General features: G+C 38.6%; 1 protein-coding gene across 2 annotated transcripts; it reads right to left on the minus strand.

Moving 5' to 3' along the window:
- Positions 1 to 1,567: 1,567 nt before the first annotated feature.
- On the minus strand, positions 1,568 to 15,943 carry LOC148816178 (uncharacterized). 2 transcript variants are annotated; one of them, XM_088940737.1, is made up of 8 exons: positions 15,825 to 15,943; positions 15,248 to 15,360; positions 13,460 to 13,643; positions 10,640 to 10,783; positions 10,191 to 10,324; positions 7,491 to 7,699; positions 5,248 to 5,354; positions 1,568 to 2,752 (listed from the first exon to the last, which is right to left on the minus strand). In XM_088940737.1, exons 1-8 carry the CDS (start codon positions 15,845 to 15,847, stop codon positions 2,674 to 2,676), a joined length of 993 nt encoding a protein of 330 aa, XP_088796863.1. In that variant the 5' UTR covers positions 15,848 to 15,943; the 3' UTR covers positions 1,568 to 2,673. The 2 variants fall into 2 exon arrangements, with proteins under 2 accessions (XP_088796863.1, XP_088796864.1); XM_088940738.1 differs by lacking the exon at positions 5,248 to 5,354.
- Positions 15,944 to 16,813: the final 870 nt, after the last annotated feature.

A 16,813-nucleotide genomic window follows, 5' to 3' on the forward strand; every position in this document is an offset into this window, starting at 1 on the left:
TGTATGATTACAAAAAATTAAACAGAAGGTTGTTTATTCACCTTCCCTCCACCCCCCCCTTTGGAACACATGAAAGAATGGGAAATATCTCCCCATAGTTTTTCTTCATAATAGAAGCCAAAGCAGACAGCGAGTTTGGTCATCTAAAAACTCACATAACAGACAGTTTAAACATTTGAGTGTTTAAATAATTAACACTCGCAATCACACCTCCAAACCTGAAATGATATAGATGAGGCCACCTACTGTAAGTAATTCTCCCTTACATCCAAATGGAAAGCATCTAAAAAGCATGAGCCTGACATAAGCGAAAGTCGCTCAGTTTCTCGTGGGGAGAAATTGCAGGTATAACACAGCCAATCCAGATAAATGCCTTTAATGATGGGGAGTGAGATAATGGTATCCAATTTTGCTGTTGCAAGGTCAAATTTAGCCAGATCACTGAAAGATAGGAATCAGACCAACAGTGTTTCTCACTGAGTTTACCATCCCCACATGTATCCTTCCATTAGAGATATGGATATAATAGTGCATGCTGAGGTGCTGCAATGATTCATTTGTTTTGTCCATGATCACAGTTATAGTTCATTATGGTGTTGAGATGCAGAGAATACCAAGTTCTTTTCACAAATTACAACTTCATTGTGCCACAGAATTGTTTTTTTTCTCCAGTTTTTAAAGATACACCAACATCACAGATATTCAAAATATGTAAATGAGGAATATTTTTTTTAAACATTAACCCTTACATTTCTAGACTGTCAGTAAGAATACTGACTGCCTTTTACAGAGTCTTTCAATGTACAGTAATGCTTTTGTAACAAAAATGGCAACTTTCCCCCATTACGCTATAGTAATGAGGTGGGCTTTTTTATTTTCCCAGAGTTTCTTCTAAATATAGAAACAGAAATCTCAGCATCAGCTACCCCAGGTGGGGAAAATACGCTCTCATTTTTTACATACCCAGGAGAAGCTTTTTCCATGAGTTGCACCTCGTTTGTATGACTTCAGACGGAGGATGTCCCAAAGACATGCAAAGGTGTCTAGGCTGACAGAACTGAAAACAATCTTCCTGAGTAAGGCACTTCTCAAAAAGCCTGCAGTGGACTATTCTCTAACCGAGCAGAATCAGAGTCTTTAAAAGCAATAATATAGTGCCCCCTGAATGGAGTGTTGGTATTTTTCCTGTGGGAATAGATTTTTCCTGTCAGCTTTGTTTTTTTCCCAAATATGCATGGCTCTCATTTCCCACCAAAGGAAGTTTCTTACTCAACTCTGAAGCATATTGTAATCTGGGAAACACTTGCTATTACTTATATATAGTATAGTGTATGTTTATACTGCAGCTGTCTGAATGTGTATATCTAATTCTTTTCATACATATATTCATTGAAAGGAATAAAATATATCTTTATAGTAAAAAATATTGATAGAAACACCTTAAACCAGAGAATACATATGGAACCATATCCACATTTGTAAAACCTTAATAGATAAAATAAGCAGAAAATAAATAAAGAAGGAAATGGAAATGTTTTTAGGATCCAAAGATTTTTTGGCAACTATGGATGTGGTAGAGGAAAGGAAATAAAGCATTTTGTTCTGGACTTATGGAAGTCACTTGTTACATAAACAATTTAACTATCAAATTACTATTACAAAGCAAACAATAAAATGACTTATAAAGTCCCTTTCCCGTCTTAAACATAACAGAACACTGTAAATTAAAGACATAAAATGTAATTTAAAATTTAAACTTGAGGAAGATCTGCCTAAAAGGGACTTTTGCTTGTACAGTATGTTGGATTTTGAACTGTAGGATGTTCCAAGCCTTAGAGACAAAGTAGTAAATGATTCTAAAGCCAAATATTTAAAAAAAACGGATCTTAGGAGCTGCAGCATTCTGTGAGAGCAAAAGCAAGAGATGCTAAAAAGTACACAAATTGAGGTGCTTAGCTTTTTTCCCCCTCCTTATTTGAATTTCCTTATTTCTGCAATTATAATAGTTAATTACAAACTTCTGTTCTTTATTAGCCAAAGATTTCCCAAGACTTTCACTCTTGTCCTTGTAAGAAAATAGCTCAGTCTTGATTTAATTTGATCTTTAAGGACCAACACAAAGTCAATGTATCACTCCAATTAAACAAATAAAACCAGGCATTGTTTATTATAGCAGTGCTGAAGCTGCTGCTGCATTTGTGTAACTTAATAATGCCCTTGCGTATGACTTAACAAGCACAGAGACTGTATGTTTTCTACAAGCAAACACATTAGATACTCAGAAGGCTTTTACAGTACTTTAGGTGCACTTATGGAAGTAAAAGCCACTTATATTAATCTTTAAAGTTTTTTTGACATTCTAATGCTGAAAAAAGGGTCACTTTTTTTGTACTGGGTTTCACAACCTGTGAAGCATTCAACTTAGCAAACTAACAAGTTTGCACAGTAACACAGCAGTCAATCATCAAGAAGGTTTTTAGAAATGCACATGGAGCCTATCTGCAGCCTCTTGCACCAATTTTAATATGGTTCACACTCCGCCAATGGGTCCTGGGTAACCTTTTCAATTTTGAAAAGCAAAAATGATGTGCTTTAAATGAAAAAAGAGTGTGAATGAACACACGCAGGTGTTAATTGGCTCAGAAAGAGTCCTTCCCAACCACGTGATTGAAGTTATAAAGCGTCACGCTGCTCCATCTTCACCACACCAGCTCCGCCTCCAGGGTGTTTAAACTTCATGCTCCCAAAATGCCTGAAAGAGACAAACACACATTGCTTATACCCAAGGTGCCAGATCGATTAAGCAAAGTGAATGTGTCTGTAACTCCCGTGTAGTGCATAGTTTAGGACCCTATGCAGACGGTAAAATCCGGAAGGGACTGGAGAAGGGCAACAGGGAAATACGACAGGATCAGGACAGGATGACTGACAGGGCGTGGCGCAGGCGAACAAGTCCAAAAACAATCCAGAAGAGAAACCTGGAAGCAGTCCAAAGTCCATTACCGCTAGGTCCATCCGAGACTAACACAGGAACAAGGAGGTAGGAACAAAGAAGGGTAAAACTATAATGGAGCTGGGTGCTCCCAGCCCCGGACCCAGATGGTCAGGACTCCAGGGAATAAGACCTGCCTTCGGGCTACCCGCAAGCCTAGGGAATAGGCAAGCCTTGTGGCGTCCATCTTCCAATGCTGAGCGCAGAGCTTTGGAGGCACGGGGTTTAAATAATACACACGGAACCAGGGGCAGGTCAACGTAATAATGAAACTAAAATACAAAAAAGGGTCGGAGCGCCCTCTAGAGGAGGGATGACAATCATGACAGTGTCAGAGATAGCGACCCAACCGCACTGTACAGAACGAGACAATCTCCCAAATCAATACCCGCTCAACCATTTGGAGAGAGCACAGAACCCATATCGGTCTGATCGGTCATCGTCTAAGCCAAAGAATGCAAGATGGGGATGGTTGACGTGCTGCTCATATTATTGAATCGTGTAAAACACCAAACAGATTTAGCCCACAGACAAAAGGGATCAAGGGGAGCGCACTTCCAAGTGCACCAGAAGTTCCTACATTGGCTTTGCTTAATCACCATTAATGCCTATATGGTTGAGACGTGTGGAATGACATGGAATACAACTGCATGGAGCTGTTCTATGCCCAGTGTTGTTCGTGATGGGAAAAGATTTCTAAAGATCTATTTACATATTCTGTGGTGTACATCATTCACAAAACAGGTGATTGAATAGGTAAAGCCATTTTGTGTCTACCATGCTTATGTATAATATATTGTAGGTTAAATGCATTGGTATTATAATTTATTAATATTAAATAATTATCAATACTGCTAACAAGTATTCCCAATTCCGCAAGTATTTTATAGAAGCGTCGATTCTGGAGAGATGCCCAGAAATGATAGCTGGTGCATGCTGTTCATGGAGACTCGCTCCCCTTTTGATCTGAGCTGAACTGATCTGTATTCCAGTACTCCTTGTTACTGAAACACCACCACACAGAGTTCAAACGTAAATCTCAATACACCAAATGAAGCTGGTTGTCTTTTCAAATCTCTAATCAGTTTATACAATTTACCCATCAAATGCAATAAATGGGCATGCGTTCTTTCAACACGAAAAACACGGTTATATTTATTAGCAGTGTATTTCTAATGGCTATTATAAAATTGATACGCAACGTCAACTCCTGACCAGAGAACTTGTTCTTGACTACATCTTCTATTGATCACGCATTTATCAAAGGCTAAACCTATTTTCGTGTTCAAATCCTGATTCTTATTGTACTTCAGCTTTGAACTACTAGTGGCGTTTCGAGGCCTCGTCGATAACGTGCACCTACAAAATGACGAAGATAGGAAAATCTGAAGCAGCGAGCAAGAAAGAGAAAAAACTTGAGAGTCAATGGTTGCTCCTCTCTAAGACTGCAGACGACACTGCCAGTGTGGTGAAAGGAATGTGTTGGCGAATGTGACCTTTATGACTCAGCCATGGTCGTTCATGGCTAATTCCCCGTGGAGAATCAACTGAAACGAAATGAACAAACATCTAAAAATAATTTTTATTCTTCCGCATAGATCAATGGCAATGTGCTACGTGCAGCGAACATATGGAGCAGCAGAATACTGAAAGGACTAAAAGCGGAGGGAAGGAATGACAAAATGGCCAAGGTTATAGGCACAGCAGTGTCAGCGTGATAAAATATAATTCATTCAGGATACTCGGTATATCTTGTGACACAATATTTAGAAATAAACATGAATAGATTAGCAAGGTCAACATTTTCAATAGCATATATTCAAGAATTACTATAAATGTAATTTATATGATATATTTTGTTTACTGTACTACGGTTCTAGTAGACACTACTGGGACCAGGAGAACACTCTTCCCCAGGAGAGCAACTGGGCAGTAAATTCTGCAGTGACCACTAGAGGGCACAGAGTCCATTCCTATGGTATAGGATTGCCAGGACACCCCCTTATATAGAACCATCTGGTGTACTCTGGTGTCGTTGTCAGTGGAAAATTATTCCCAGTGGTGTCATAAAACATTACTGTGCACATTTGCATGATAGTTTTCTGAAAGTGCCAAATATTTTTTAAGCACCCTAGATTAACTCATCGTACAACATGTACTTCTAGACTATGAACTGGAAAGAATCCTAGCAGAGGGACTAAACTCTATTACTACACTTTCTGCTTTTACAAGCTCCGCAGTGCTGAATACTATACCTCCATGTGTTTGTTTCATAATCATAGATTTCCACGGTGTTTAAATCAGTGATGCCATCATTACCCCCAACGGCCAGGAGAAAACCATTCAAAGCCACCAGGGCTGCCTGCAACAGGAAACAAGTCATTATTATTGTACAGTAGCTGTTGTACAAGTATATGGCCAAGAATAGCCTGATGTGAAAAGAACCTAATATTGCTTTGTACATAACTGCATGCAGAACCTGGAAAACCTTCATGCTTCCAAAACACTTCAATGAATCCCATAATTTTACAAGGAAATGAGGTCCAGGAAACATGAATAAAAAGAATTTGCCCTCTGGCTACTTGCCACAATCCTATAATAGCATACAATACCTAACATGCAATTTCTCATCTCAGCTTAAATAGGAGCTCTATTCCAGTAGTTGCTTCTGATAATAGCCCTCAATATGAACCTAAAAAAACAATCCAAAATGTTTATAATGAAACATTTCATTTCAAATGATAAAAAGTTTAAAGTTGAACTGCAGGCAGATACAGTACATCCACTATAAACACAATCAGGATTGATTCATTCACCAAAGCAAACTAAGCAATGTTGCTATGTTTAGGGTAAACTGGTTTACTTTTTTTCCTGAGACAAAAATTTCCATTTTGAAAATTTCTTAGACTCCTTGTGGAACACTGGGAATCTGGATGAGAGCCGTTGTATAAAGATATACAGTACGGGAGGACCTTATTGAGTACATGTCGGTGCAACTTTATCTTAGTGATTCTTTATATTTTTCATGTTGTTTGCTTTATGTCCCTCCCAATTTAGTTTAAGTTTCAGCTCATGGCAACGACTTCTTTATTGCACAAAGTATGGAAAGAAACTTTGACTTGTTCCCTCATGAGAGCTACCCCTGACAATGTTTGCACTGACTGAAGAACTGATAATAATAATAACAACAACAACAACAATAATGATGATGATGCTGATGTTTGTCCGTCGTGGCTGACGATGACAGTTGTACTTTGTGCAGCTCATCTGTTTGGAAGATGAGCTGCACAAAGAAACCTGTGCAGGACTGTTGCACCGGCGCAGTCGCACTCTCGACCTCAGAAGCCTGGGTCCAGGGGTACGAATAGTTGTCATGACTGGAGACTTACTTGGTTGCAGTGGATGGCCATGACGCCTTTCTGTACTTTGTCATTCCTTTCACTTTCTATGGAGCATTGCGACAGTATAGTGTCCCCGTCACTATAATGGGGCATTAGGACCCACACAGACCGCAGGGTGATGAAGCCAGTTCAGAGATGGAGATTATTAGGAGGCCATGATTGGTAAAGACCAGTTGGAAATTTGGCCTGGACATCAGGGTAACATCCCTACTCTTTTCAAGAACCAGCCTTGGATATTTTATGACCACAGACAGTCAGGACCTCTGTTTTGCGTCTCTTTCGAGGGTTGGCACCTTTTTACAGTAAAATGTCCCTGTCACTATACTGGGGCATTAAGACCGCACACAGATAGCAGGGCGAGTGCTCTGTACTGGTGCCACTAACACCTCATCCAACAGCAACCTTAGCTTATCCAGGAGCTCTCCCATGCTGTTACTAGCCAGGCTCACATCTGCTGGACTTCAGTGGGCTGCCAATGGTGAGTTGCAGGTGGATATAGCTTATGCCACTACAAGCCCTCTTTGGAATCCATGAGAACAATGCATGGGTTGCTGAATTTGGAAAACCAAGATAGCACAGACTGTCTGACCACATTCCCTTGGCTCTGTCAGTTGTGAACCACTGCTTGAGCAATTCCCAGTCAGAGTGTGCGAGTGCTGCTACCCTACAACGGATGCTCCCTGTATTCAAGAGTCCTTGTCACTAGTTGTCAATGCAATTGATAGTGTTTTTTAAAGATTAACACCTAGTGATGTGTCACTAGTTTTTGCAAGAGCAGGAATCATATTTCATGGTCCAACACTGCTATCTAAAGATTCTTCTAATAGGAGGCAGCCAGTGTAACAGATTCTAATATTCCAGTTTAGTAAAGGGATATGGAGATGGCTTTTTTAAAGACTGCTGTTTCACTACAGAGTAATTTTTGCTTTGAACTTTGAACAGCTTAAAAGCCAAAAACTAACACACTGTCATCTAGTGACATGACTGAAACACTAACTGATGATGATGATTGGACCACAGAGCCCAACTTGTACTTGGAGTAAGAGCCCTTTCTGTTTACGCCACTCAGAAAAGACCCATGATGAATCTTTGCCCACCTGATTGCGTTTGGACTTCATCGGCATCACTGGCGACCACCTGAATGTCTTGATGTCAAATCTTTCTACGGTGCTAAGCTCATGAATGTCATCACGTCCTCCCGCCACGTAGATCTTATCCTGAAAAACTGTACAGCCAGCATTCTCTCTCCATGAGCCCATTGCAGGACAGATAGTCCAGCTGTCCTCTGTTGGGCTGTATCGCTCCACTGGAAAACAGTAAACACCAGTTGCACTGACAGTGCTGAGAATCCTAGACATGAAGCAAGGAACATCAGATATGCTTCAGGTACTGTAAAAGCACCACTGTAAGTTATCCCTCTTAATGCTTTTGTTCAGTGTACTGAATATTTATCTTTGACACTGCATGCATGCTCCCACAAAGCCTCCTCAGATGCCATTTCCAAGCTTAGCTTCCAGATATTTTACATTTTAAGGAATTCTATGAAGAATAATGAACAAGATACCAAGTCGATGGTACAATACAGTATATACTGTATAACTGTATAAAAAAATGTCATATTTGTTGTCTAATGCTGGAACATAAATATTATAGCATAAACATTTCCTAATATTAGAAAAACTCCAATACAGCTTCTATTACCACTGAATTGTTGTACATAATTGTATAATTAGTTGATGGTAAGGAATTTGTTTACAAAGTAGTTCAGGTGGGTAGCTGCGTCAGCATGCGTAGGCTGCAAAGGAACAAGTAATAGGTTTATTCCATGCTGAAAAAAAGAAGAAAGAGAACACAACGTTTCGGCCATGGAGCCTTCGTCAGGTGTCGTTGGTGTTGAAATGGCCGAAACGTGTTTTCTTTCTTCTTTTTTTCAGCATGGAATAAACCCACAGTATTACTTGTTCATTTGTTTACAAATGTGTGCATAGTTGTGATTTACTCAAATGCACAAGGTCAAACAATTACAACTTAATAATAACTGGAAATGCTTGGATAGTGTCCAGAAAAAAAAAGGGAAATGCAATGAGTACAAAATCTAAAAAGGAAATTACAATGTGAATTTCCCGGCTAAGAAAGACCTTCCTTTCCAGGAACTGTTTAGATACAGTACACCTTTAAAATCCTCTTCTGTCAGCTGCCTCTTGCATGGTTAGTAGCTCTTGTTTCTGAATCTGAAACTAGACAAGGTTATGGGAGTTCTGTTGACCTTGACTTCCCAGAGACAGAAATAGATCCTCTAGCTGGCAGTAAAAATCATTCATTTTTATTTTTTTTTTATTTGGCAATCAGTTCCTAGAATAAGTGATGCACTTATTTTACTGTTGAGCCAAATTAGAATTTATAGGAGTGTTATGAAGCCAATTAGGTTAATTGGTTTTTATTCAATAAAAAATGTTGTAGGAAAATGCTCCTCACAGCAGCTTCTGTTGTCCACGTTTCTGATGACAGTAATTTAGAAATGTTTTGCTTGGCTTTAAAACTGGATTCCCTGCACCATCTTATCAAAGTTTCTGCATACATGACAAACCAAGACAGCTGCCAGACTGCAAATGGTATGTACTCCAGAGAATGGTTTAACCTGCTTGAGAAAGTGAAGCATTACTTTTGAGTTGTACCGTACATACTGTACATGTTGTGCATTGATTCAGATGTACTGTATCACCCTCTGTATCAGGAAATCTGATTCATGTTTCTTTAGATTTCTAATAGATGGCTTTGATTAGTTTCTCAACGGCTGTTCATGGCAGATTTATCAGTTTCTCCTTTTGAGAGAAGGGGAAATGAAGAAGAGAAGGAGATGGTACAGTATATTCAACTATATTGATCAAAGTGATATGCAGGGAAAATGTCAGTCGGAGTGGCATGACAACACTTTCATATCAGAATTGCATGGCCATTTTAGGCCCTTGACTGAAATTGTGAGTATTAATTCAAACAAATCCTTTCAAAGTAATGCAAGTAAGAAACTGCTTTCTGAAAACAAAGAGCACAGAGTTTCTCCTGACCAACAAGGTTGTTGAATTTTCAGTTTCTGATGGAAACCAAACCTCAGATTTAGCTAACCATCTTGAAAGTCCTGTGATTAAATGATTTAGAAAATATGCAATAGATTTATACATCACTAGGAATAACAACACCCAAGAATTAGGTGTACTGAAAGGATTATGGAGTGTTTAGTGAAAATTTGGCTTAACCCACTTGGCTGAGGGCTGAACTCCTGCCCAGAGGACAAGGAGGCAGGGGCCCTCGTGCAGAAAGAGGAGTGTCCAAGGTGCAGTTGTAGAGGTGGAGATGGGGTTGGGGTGGGATGCAAAAAGAGGTGTGCGAGGGAGAGAAGGGGATCACAAACAGTATTTGTAGTGTTTAGGAGAGGAAATGATGTCAGGAGTGATCGCTAATTACTGACAGCCAAGTCTGATTGAACTCGGCTGTTGTCATCCCTCCCAAACTTTTGTTAAAAAACTCCATTTACTGTAGAGTATATGAATAAGTGGAGGTTATTTCCACTCTGAAAATTAAAAAGACAAAAATACAAGAATCGGGTTGTCAAGTATTCTTTGGGTGTGTAGGCTCCCCTACTTTAACCCCTCAGTATATATTGTGTACATTTATATTTATAGTATATGCACTGTAGTTATTTTATGAGGGTTTTGATAAAAGCTGTATGAGATGGACAAGACCACCTTAGTATAGGTGCATCTCTTCAGTGTTATGTGAGTGTGCAGTATGATCCTTACCAGTATTCAAAGGTGATTCCCCATCGCTTCCTCCCATTACATACAGGAATCCAGCCAAAACTGCTACTGCAGCTCCTGCTCGTCTATAGTTCATGGGGGCTACTTTGAGCCACATGTTCATTTTTGGGTCATATCTGAAACCATAAACGTATTCATCATGGACCTGCCATGAATTCAACTGCAACAAAAAATACCCCCATTGCCAAACTCCACTAATAAATCCCTTCCTTTCACCTCCAGGTCCAGAACCTGATCTCAAATTTCAAAAAGGATGATCAGTGGTTTACAAATTATGTTAGTGCAAAGCAGTATTCAAAGGATTCAAAGGAAACTCCATAGCTGTATTGTTTGGGGAAAGGCCAGTGTGCTTTGTAAATATTGGCTAAGCCTGCATTCACTGCTGTGTTCAAACATTTCAACTTCTTTAGAGACGATGTTGTCCATTTCACCTCTCCACAATGTTGGTACTGGTGGTGCCATCACATCCACCCAGAGCAAACAGGCACTCATCCATGGCAGCCAGTCCCACTCTGCTCCTGGCGCTGCTTAGTGGTGCCACATCACTGCTCCACGTGTCTGTGTTTGGGTCATACCTGGAAGAGGAGAGATGAAAAATAGGGCGAGACAAAAGTGTTGTCGAGAGGTCCAACGCTAGAAAGGTCTGTACAGTATGTCATTACATTGCAAGAACATTGCAAGCTCAGTTGGTGGATAGATTCCTAATACCAAGCGATGTTACCTGGTGAACTGAGGGTTTAAATAGTGAAGAAAGGGGTGTGTGAGGGAAATTGGATAATGAGGGGTTAGTTAGGACCAGCTGCAGTCGTAACAGATACCAGACATCACACTCAAAAAGAACACTATTTTGAAAGGCATCCAAACTTTTACAGGTCCTGGACAGTATTTGCAACAAAGGTAGGAATGATGGCTTAATTTTAGGAGCCAAAAAAGGAGACAACTTTTACTCTTCGCTGTTATTTTTCTTTAGCACATAATGAAATCAATTTAGCAGAATCACGTACTGTAGTCTACAACAACAAAAGCAAAGGGAGGGAGAAGGCTGTTATTAGTGTTAAGAACAGCAGTGTCCTTGAAGAAAAGAAATTCGGGGTAGACAGTACTCATTTACATTTACAAGCACTTTAAACCTTCTTACTGAACTTAATACATAAAAAGTTATTTTAAAAAATCACAAACTACTTAAATGGCCTCTTTTAGGGAACAATTAATAAAAACTACAATACCTACTGTACAGTATATATTACAACATTTATAAAAGGAAGTCTAATGAAGTAATACTTTAGAGATTTGACCTGGCATCAGGCTAAGTGTGCTTAAATAAGCATCCTTCTGATGAATGACTTCTAACAAAGATCCTGATGTTTCACTTGAGTAATTAGCTGAGGAACACTTACTTAATATGTACACTCTTAGTAAGACAGGCCTTATCTTTCTGCTGATAATGACTTACACTGTCACTGCCATAAATGAATGGGTTAGTCATCAGCCACTGGGCAGAAAATAGTATTTCTTAATAGCCATCACATTAACAGCTATTTTCAGTTTGCATCACTACTTTTTTTAAATGTAAACCCTATGGTAGCTCTGCCACTGCTTTTAGTTCATGTATTTGTGACAGCCAGTGTTAACAAAGAGAATTTTCTTCTAATGGAATCTATTAGTACTAATGGAAAGTCATCCATTTATATCTGCCATGGTTCATTTATCCATGGGGGAAGAATGTTGCATGTACTTGTACAGGAAAGTGAAAAACACACATTTCTATACATTTCTCATTGTGTTTGAGAAAGGATGCTGCATTTCTGGTTAGGACAAGCTATTGATTTTTATACTGTAAATGTGGCAGTTATAAATTATGAAGAATTTTGTTTAATTCTGTAAAGAGGCATAGAAAGACAAAAAAAAGATGTTTGAGGCAGATCCAAATCGCCATTTTCTCTAGGTACTCTAGTAAGTGATCTTATATTTATTTTTCAAATCTGCCAAATATTGCTGGCATCTTAAAAACATTAATTCCTCACTATATAAAGAGAATGGTGCATTTTTATTTAAAATAGAGATAATGTTGCTTATTGCAAAATCTCTAAGAGCGGTTCTCTTACAAAATTGTAGTGAATCAAAACCATGGTAAGAGCAGAGAAAGGTGCAGCAGAGTACAGTGAAAGCATGGTAAAAGCATGCTCAAGCCCAGAAAGGTGTGGTAAAGGATGACACACACTTAAGAAAAGACTGGTAAAGAAAATAAGATAAACTGGCATCATAAATGCTGTGTATCCTGTTTTCCCATCAACAATACATTAGTATCGATTTCCAATTCAAGGTGCTATTTTTTGTAATACTGACTCAAGTTTCCTGACTTCCTGACTCAAGAATAAGTAGATTCAAAGTTCCCCTCAATCACAGTCACAGTGACCCCTGCTCAAGAGGTGATGGCAGAGGGACGTTAAAGTTGGAGTCTCTTTTGTCTTTTATGTTCAATTATCTGGTAACAGCAACTGATACATTTCACTGGAAAAGCACAAGAAATTATAGGAGCTTCCATCATTCCTGAAAGGTGAATCGCTACGAAAATTTTACCATGCCAATTTAACCCTTTGCCTGTAGTTTTACTGTGTTTTTTACTATGGTTTTCATTTGGTTTACTGTGTTTTCAATATCCCTTCACATTGCTTTACTACACTGACCCTGGAATGTCATTGGGAAAACAAATGTGTACTATACTGTATTGTTTAAATTATGAAGTATTATGCTAATTCCATGTTCCAGTGTAATACAACTTAGTCAAATTGCAATATGTCCAAAACTCTTTAGCTAGACTAGTAACTCTCACCAGACCCTGGCAGCATATCACTCCTAGACTTACAGTAAGTCTGCATTGGTGGCCTATAAAGTCACATATTCAATATACTGTAAGATCTTGTTACTGACTTTGAATTTGGAATTTTATATTTATTTGTTTACTTTTTATGGTCCTTTTTCTTGTTTTTGTTTTATTAACAATGTACAGTGACCTTGGTTTTGGAAAGGTGCTTTATAAATGAAAGGTTATTATTATAGTGAAGGTATGTTAATACCATTTATGGCAACAACAAAAAAAATGCAAAAATATGAAGACTTATTTACCAAGGTAAGCTTTCATACAGTAAGGGTAGTTTGTAAACAGTGTGGATACAAACTGTATTGGGGAATTCCAATTTGGGGAACCATTAAACCATTAAAAACAGAAAAAAGATCTTCATTGCTCGTACCTTTCTACGTTACGGACGCAAGATATCCCATCATGACCCCCCACAGCATAGATGAAGCCCCCGACTCCGCAGACGCCCACGTCACCCCTGCGTCCGCTCAGCGGAGCCATCGCCCTCCACTCGTTCACCTGGCTGCTGAACCTCTCCAGCCGAGATGTGGGCTCATCTAGGCTCCACCCGCCAGCTGCCATAATTGGATAAGAAAGTACTTGTACTCGGCTGCATTCATTTAAACTGGATAAGTGTGAGGTGAACCCAAACTCAAAAGATTCTGGGTAACACTTGAGCACAAAAGACATCTGGAAGACAACTGTACTTTTACTTTATTGCTGAAACAGCTTGCTAAGTCGTAGCCTAATACCAACATGCCTCAATAAGATGTCTAATTAATGAAACATGAAGGATGTGTTTTTGTTATTTATTATGATGAGAGGTAATACTGAAACACTGAGTTTTTTTATCTTCTCAATAGACTCAATTGATGATTACAGTCATCCTTAAGGTTTTTATAGCTATTCCACAGTGTTCCCTGAATTCCCCTAAACTTACTGTATATTTGTCATTTTCTTTGCTTTCCCATGAATCCAAAGCTTTGCCTTCCAATATTTCCACTGCTGTGCTAAATTACTTTATTCTTTTGTCACTGTATCCCACAGGGAACATTCAACACTGGCATTGATGTGAAGACACGTAGCTTTTTCAGTCAGATTTTTGTACACTGAGTGGATATTCTGCAGTTTTCACAGCTGGGTTTTTGCCATGTGACATTTAAAATCAGGTTTGGTCACTCATTGCCCAGACAGTATGGAGACACACTCAATGCCGGGGCAATGAAATAATATCCTCTGACATCTTTATAGGAGTCAAAGGCATGCAAAGGAGATTCAAGGCATTCTTCCATAAGAAATGTGTGTGGGTTACTTTTAATCCCAGTTTAAAATAATTCTGACCTAACCCTACTACAACATCTAAATTAAATTAAATGATCCACGTGAAATCTTGTACTTATGCTTTTTTACAGTAGTTTAATAGTATTAGACCTAAGAATAGATTTAATAAAACACACTTTGAATGTCATAATTGTTGCTTAAACACAGTGCAGAATCTTCCAGGGTTAAATATTAATGGATAGCCTTAATAACACAGACGAAGATACTTTCATACTACAGTATATTAACTGTTAGTATTTTGACTTAAATAAGAATCTCTACTTCAGAGGAAAGTGCAACAAGAATATATATTTTTTCTATTTTTATAGCTATGCATCATTATATTACGAAGGACAAAAACAAATGCATACCACCTCAAACACTGCCACTTATACAGTTTAATCACTCTTCACGTAATGTAATGCTGGTGTCTGATTTAATGGTACTGTATAAACAGTAATGATATTAAAAATAAATGAATATAGTAAAAGACAATAAGTGTCACGGAAAACGACATTTACACGCTACAGATTGCCTCTTTTGTCATTCTCAGATTCTATAAAACCCTTGTATGTTCATGAGATATAGTACATTCCCCTTTTCGGATCTCAAACACACAGAGCAATGAGAAGGCATTGTGATGACTCTTCAAACAGACAACCTTCCTGTTATCCCATATCATGGCAACTTCTACTTGATATAAATATTCTTGAACACTTGTTACAATTTTATTTTGTTGCGAAGTAAATTTAATGGGCTGAAATTTCCTTTTGCATTTATTCCAGACCTTGCAATGCCCTTTAAACGTACTTGAGCAGTCTCCTTGATTTCAGCTGCTGTGTTTAGGAAGGTGACTAACCTACAAAGAGTACGTCTGTGTACTGAGGCTTCTGGAGAGTCCTGCAATGGGCAATGTGAGTTACATGTTTGTCCCGAGGAAGCTCAATGCATTTGGGTGCACCGACAGCTTCGCTGCAAAAACAACAAACAACAAAGAAAAACATTAATCTAATGTGGAAGAGAAAGAATAACTACTTAAGTATATAGTATCGACACTGGAATAGAAATTTCAGAGAATGAGACACATTTAGAAAATTACATGTTTTAAAAGAATATATAGACATTCATGGGCTATTGCTTACCTTTTGTTTTGACTGAGGCCAGATAAAACATTTTAACACAAGAAATAATTAACATTTTAAAATCACTATAATGAAAACCCTTTGCATCAACATTTTTTTTATTCAGCCACCTTCCAGATTTCATTCAGCAAAAATAAACAGCCTAACAGACAATAAAACGTATCCAAAAGACCGGAGATAATATTGGACAAAAATATTTCTGTACATGTAAGAAATACTAATGGTAGCCATTGTCAGTCTGGCATAAAAAAATAATAAACTGAAAATAATAGTGAAAGTAGTTAGTATTGATACCCTTGTTCATTGTAAAGACCCATCTTGTCCCAGTATTCTTCCTTTTGACAACTTCTGACTTGCAGATGACCAGAGTAATGATCAGCTCACACCACACTCCTCAGATTGGATCACAATACGCAAGGCAGCAGGAGCAGCTCTTCTGGTTGGTATGTATACTGTATGTAACAGGGTCACACAGAAAGTGCCTGAAACCCTAGCCAGATGTCACACACACTCAGTAACCAACCCTGGTTTGTTGAGTCAAATCAAGGTATTTTGCTATTTCAAATCGACAGCCGATTTCTGAATAGTAAGTGCTGATTCAATAAAATACTCAGGGCTGAGTAAAGCTGAGCTGCAACAGTAGCATAGTCCAAGAAAATCAACCATTGAGAAAGCAGGGCAACAATCTGGATATAGTAGAAATCACAGCTTTTTGAAAGAAACCAATGACAACCAGTGACTTTTGACTTCATTCTCCTTTAACTTCTGTGGCAGTAGAAGGGTATTTTGTGCCAAATCTTAAAAACAGCCCCCTGTGACATATTATATGGTAAAAACAAACACAAATAATGATAGAATAGCATATTAACAGACTCATTTATTCTTTATAAAAAGGTATAGCATGCAAGATAAAGAAGCTTTCCAGAAAAGGAGTGACTGCAAGGTCCATCAATACCATAATTTGAAACCTGGATTCAGAATAGTCCTGCAATTAACACCAGCTATTAATTATTACCCATCCGAATGTCAATGATGATTTATTATGCTTGACAGTTTTCCAGGCACTGACAGGTGTTTATAGATAATGCCGCAGGAGGATGAAGCCAGACCTTCGGGATTTCTGAGCTCACAACGCCTCTCTGATAACCCAGGCCATCCGCCTCGTTTTACAGGGTAACAAACGGTGATGCTTGCCTTCCAGCATAAATCACCCTCCAGTTGCAGTTGCTGACAGCTCTGCAAAGCAGCTGAGAGAGAAGGATATTCCTGTTTGTCGGGTGCTG

This window comes from Atractosteus spatula, chromosome 23 (assembly GCF_055471065.1).
Source record: "Atractosteus spatula isolate fAtrSpa1 chromosome 23, fAtrSpa1.hap1, whole genome shotgun sequence".
Lineage (NCBI taxonomy): Eukaryota > Metazoa > Chordata > Actinopteri > Semionotiformes > Lepisosteidae > Atractosteus > Atractosteus spatula.

Excerpts from the sequence above, each read along its gene's own strand:
- LOC148816178 (XM_088940737.1), bottom strand. The coding sequence starts at position 15,847 with ATGGGTCTTTACAATGAACAAGG. Across the intron at positions 15,361-15,824 it reads GGTCTTTACAATGAACAAGG|CGAAGCTGTCGGTGCACCCA; the intron begins GTATCAATACTA and ends TTGTTTTTGCAG. Across the intron at positions 13,644-15,247 it reads CACAGACGTACTCTTTGTAG|CTGGCGGGTGGAGCCTAGAT; the intron begins GTTAGTCACCTT and ends CAATTATGGCAG.